This window comes from Habropoda laboriosa, unplaced genomic scaffold (genome assembly GCF_001263275.1).
Source record: "Habropoda laboriosa isolate 0110345459 unplaced genomic scaffold, ASM126327v1 scaffold106, whole genome shotgun sequence".
Classification (NCBI taxonomy): domain Eukaryota; kingdom Metazoa; phylum Arthropoda; class Insecta; order Hymenoptera; family Apidae; genus Habropoda; species Habropoda laboriosa.
Genome location: NW_017100224.1, coordinates 437,730 through 442,583, shown reverse-complemented (window position 1 = coordinate 442,583; position 4,854 = coordinate 437,730). Strand labels below are relative to the sequence as shown.

General features: G+C 32.4%; 2 protein-coding genes across 2 annotated transcripts in view; both read right to left on the bottom strand.

The window, feature by feature from the left end:
• Positions 1-203: 203 nt before the first annotated feature.
• On the bottom strand, positions 204-2,882 carry LOC108571109 (putative RNA-binding protein 15). Its single transcript, XM_017933084.1, has 2 exons — positions 2,599-2,882; positions 204-2,394 (listed from the first exon to the last, which is right to left on the bottom strand). Exons 1-2 carry the CDS (start codon positions 2,721-2,723, stop codon positions 204-206), a joined length of 2,316 nt encoding a protein of 771 aa, XP_017788573.1. The 5' UTR covers positions 2,724-2,882.
• A 1,504-nt stretch (positions 2,883-4,386) lies between these two features.
• LOC108571146 (ubiquitin-conjugating enzyme E2 T-like) overlaps positions 4,387-4,854 on the bottom strand; it is a gene marked incomplete at its 3' end in the record, with an annotated part of 814 nt that continues 346 nt past the window's right edge. Inside the window, exon 2 of the mRNA XM_017933125.1 lies at positions 4,387-4,847. Coding sequence (XP_017788614.1) covers positions 4,387-4,839 — 453 coding nt within the window. The remainder of the gene's footprint in view (positions 4,848-4,854) is intronic.

Here is a 4,854-nt window from a genome sequence, read left to right as displayed (position 1 = left end):
TTATTGGAATAAAAATTTTAATTATTTATAGAAAGAAAGTATTATATAAAATGTCACTCATTGCATAAACTTTTTAAAATCTTAAATATTCTAAATAAACTGTTCTTTCAAAAACTGTAAATGACAATTTTTAACATGATGGTACTAAACACTCTAGCCAGTATATACATGTATATATTCTAATTATTTATCATAAAGAAAACTTAGGCGCTACCCCCCTTAACAACGACGATTACCAGGTGATCCTCCTTGAGTCCTTCTTCACTGAGACTTGGGCAAGTTCTTTTCAATAGTTCTGTAGAGAATGTACAAGGTGGAAACGCATAAAGAACTCCAGTTCCTTCTGTATCTTTGTTAAGCAGTGAAATGACACCAGCTGCTTCTTTTTGCTTTAAATATGATACTAAATTGCGCAATGGCCTAGTCTGCACATTAGCATCATCTGTAGAAATAACTGTACTTGAACCAGCCAATCCTAAGAAAATGGCATGTGAACTAGAAGTTTGGATTCTTTTTGACACATCATCTAATTTTGGTTGATCTAAACGCAATCTTTGTGTAATTCTCAACATATGTTTTCCATCTTCATCTTTCATCAAGGCTTCAATTATTTCTGTGTCACCATCAGTTAAATGGAACTTAGCTGGAAATAGAGAATTCTTTAAGATTAATGCTCCTTGCCAAACTGCTATTGATTTCCTTGCAACTTCAGGTAGTGTTCTAGAAGTGGAAAGCATTCCACTACGAGTATTTTCTGAATCTGAATCAGAATCAATTTGTCTTCTGCGTGGAGATCTTGATCTTGATCTATCTACACCAGGTTCCCTTGATAAAGATCGACGTAAACTTCTTGGTGTTTCATATTCTAACTCTGGAGGTGGTCTACGGCTAGACCAATCAGCTTCATCTCTCATATAACTTTCTGGGTAAGTTCCACGATAACCTCCTCTTCCTCCACCTCTCCTTTCATGCCATGGGGCAGATCCTCTACCTCTAAATCCTCTTGGTCCATAGCCAAAATCACTATCTGGTCCATAGGGATCATAAGAAGGTTCATAATCTACTGGTCTTGGTCGAAACTCTCCACTTTCTTCTGGATAAGGTCTTGGTTTAAATCCAAATCCAGGAGTTACATCTGCAAAATCTACTCTCAGTCTTCTATCTGGACCACCCAAGGGAAACCCTCTCATTTCTTTTACAGCAGCTTGAGCTGCATCTATTGAATCATATAAAATATAAGCATTGCTATCTCCTTTTATGTAATCAATTTTTTTTATTGCTCCAAATCGATCAAATTCTCTTTCTAGCTGTGGTACAGATGTCCAAGGTCCTAAACCACCAACCCAAATTCTTGTGGTAGGTGTAGCTTTCCCATAACCAATTTTACATTGGAATTTTCCTATGTATTGTCCAGAAAGTTCAACCTTACATCTATGTGCCATATCTAAAGTCTGGAATCTGACGAAAGCATAGGCATTTCCTGTTCCTGGTGGAGGCCTTTTGATATCAATGTCATCGACAATTCCATATTTACTGAAAATCCTTCTTAATTCTTCTTCTGTAATATTGATTTCCAAGTTTCCTGCAAAGAGAGTTCTTGTTGCCAGTGGATCATCTTCTGGAGAAACATGATGTAAATAATTAGGAAATTTATCTTTTTTATTCTCTACACGCTCAAATCCATGAACTGGATGTCGTATCATCATGTGCCTTGGAGGACCATAATGATGAGGTGGACCAGGGTGAACATGAGGTGGACCATGATGAATTGGTGGTCTAACAAATTCATGATGAGGAGGTGGAATTGCTTCACGTCTCATTTCTCTATGTGGTGGAGGCAATCCAACTGGAGGTCCATAAACTCTTTCATATCTTTCTAGAGGCCTATGTCTATCTGTTGGACCAGGACTTCTAGCATAATATCTTTCATAATCAGGGGGTGTAATTGATCTTGGACGACGATAAGTGTCAGGTCTTTCATAAACTGGTTCAACAAGTGCTACTTTGTCATACATAATAATTCTTGGTTTTGCATGTTTTGCATCTCTGGCATCTTCGGAACTTCTAAAGCAAACATAAGCAACACGTTCGTCTAATTCATGAGAAATTCTAATAGAAAAATCTCCAAATTTTTTATATTCTCTATAGAGAGTATCTTTAATCACTTCATCACTTGCTTTTGGGTGAATTGAACTGATACAAAGAACTTTGTAGCTATATGGACGTTCTGGAGGTAATTCTCTGGGTGCTCTTAAATAATCATCCCTATGAGAACTTGATTCTACATAACGAGCATGAGAAGAGGCACGCGTTGGAGGACTAGGACTTCTTGCACCCCTACTGCGACGACGAATCCTTTCAGGAGTTATTCGTTCATCACTGGAATCATCATATCTGTAAATCAATGAAACAAATTTTTAGTAACATTAAAATATTTTATGACATTATGAGAGAATATATTTCGACAGTTAGCAGTACTTATTACTTTTTTCAAATCTCCTAAATAATAATATAAAATGTATTTAATTGTTCTAGCCAAAAGATATAAAATGAAAAAGGTTATACTTTATTCAAATCTATTTTAACAAAAACTCTTACCGCCCCATAGATGATCTGCTTCGTTTGACGCGAGGAGGCGGAGTATCGCGACTAGAGCTCCTTTTCATATTGTTGCGGATTTTAACCGTGATCTTATGTCGATCGTCACGCGGAATTCCAATCATCAACGCTGTTTAATACGGCAGAGCCGAACGAATGGTGGAGAAAAAAACAAAAGAACAATAATCACACGAAGGCTATTTAGCTTGAATCAAGCCGTCATTCACAGTCCGTATCCCTCTCGGCGAACACAAAATGGCGACTTTCTTCTTTCTTTACTTGACTTCCGGAATTCCCTTGCAAGCTAAAAGAAATTCCATAAAAGTCAAGTTAAATGCCTTTGTTCTGCATTTCCCAAAATTCGGTAATCCTTTTCACTTCGGTTTATTCTTTATAAATTATTTTTGTTTTGGTTTCTCTATGTGTATGTGGTATTACTACTTGCATTTGCAACTATTGATTCGCAAATTGATATGTCGTATGTTCCCGTCAACGAAACAAGAAGACCCGTTCAATGATATTTATTGAAGATTCAACTACGCGTTTTTCTTACTAGAGGGCGTTTAACTATTTTACGAAAGAGTACGAGTGGAAATTTTATTGGTTCTTTTAAATATGTAATAATCTTATTTCAATTAAAAAAAAAAATTTATATTATTAAAATATTGAAGTTTTTTTTTTTTATTTATATTTAAACTCAATATTTAAATTTTTCTTTTCTAGTTGTATCTATTATCTTATTCAATTGGCACTTTACCTTCATGCATCTTCATAATCGATGGTTTTCTACAAAATCGTAGCTGTCATTTTATGTTATTTAATTGTTATGAATAAAGTTTACTTAGATTATAGTTATTTTAGCGATATTATTATTTACTTGTTTGATAAATGAATGCAATAAATAGTTGTCAAATATTTGATTCAATTACACTGCAAATTATATATACAACTGGATAAGTTTTATGCAAAATTATTTTTAAATTATTCACTTTTTTTTAACCTTTTATTACTAATTGGTATGTAATCAGTACTACTATCAGTAGTCAGCAAACATGTAGGGTATATTTCTTTATTATCCTTAGAGATTATTATATTAAGATATTTCACAAAATTTACAAGTACACAAATTGAAGATTTCAAATTTAAACTTAAACTTTGGATTAAAATTTATTAAGTAACTAAATGTAATTACAGAAAATACTTTCTTAGATTAATTAAAGTAAGTTGCAAAAAGTTGTTCAATATCTGATCCTATTAAATATATTCAAATCATAAATGTCATTTACATGCAATTGGCATGATTTAATGTCAGAAAATTTAATTATTATGAAATGTTTTTGATTTAATATGATTATAAAGAGTAAAATATTTAGAATATATAAAGAATCAGGTAAAACTATGCAACCTAATTCAACAAACATTTGTTGCATAATTGACATTTTGTAGAGTATTCAAATAAATTTATTCATTGTCAAAGGAAATTCTACAAGGAGTACATATACTTAGTTTTCATGTTTGTTTAGATACGTAAAAATGATCTTGCATTACTGTCTGGGATATTCTCATATTTTTTGTCAGTTCTGAATAGATTTTAAATGGATCTGATACATGTGTTAATGTGATTTACAATTGACAATTACATTCATTACAACCAAAACGTTAAGCACACAAAAATATATAAAATAAAATTAATTTTCCACTTTATATAAAAATTGTGAAAATTAAGAACTAGACCCAGAACACATTCTTTTATATATTTATTATATATCGAAATATTTAATGTTTATTTTTAGCTTCTTCCATAAATTTTTTTGCTTTTCTTTCAAATTCCAACTTGTTAAATTTATATTCTTGTGCAATGTCTGCCATTAAAGGGTCATCAGGGTTTGGATTTCCTAATAAACATTGTACAGCATCCAAAAGATTTTTCAAGCCAATAGTTGGTTTCCAGCTACCTTTAGGTGGCATATTTAAAAGATCCATACAAATACGACCTTTATTATCTATATTTGGATGATAAATAGGTGTTTGAAAAGTAATTCTTGGAGGTTCAAATGGATATTGTTTAGGAATGTCTATTGATAGCTGAAAAATGCATCCACTATATGGACTTCCTTTTGGTCCAATGATTGTTGCAAGAAAATTTTCCAAATCATCAGATTTTGAATAACAAGAAATGCCATCTACAGGAGTTTTGTTAAGCTGTTCAATTTCACGTCTTAATCTAGAAGACCTTTGCATTTTGAAACCTTTAAT

Excerpts from the sequence above, each read along its gene's own strand:
- LOC108571109 (XM_017933084.1), bottom strand. The coding sequence starts at position 2,723 with ATGATTGGAATTCCGCGTGACGATCGACATAAGATCACGGTTAAAATC. Across the intron at positions 2,395-2,598 it reads AGCAGATCATCTATGGGGCG|ATATGATGATTCCAGTGATG; the intron begins GTAAGAGTTTTT and ends ATTGATTTACAG.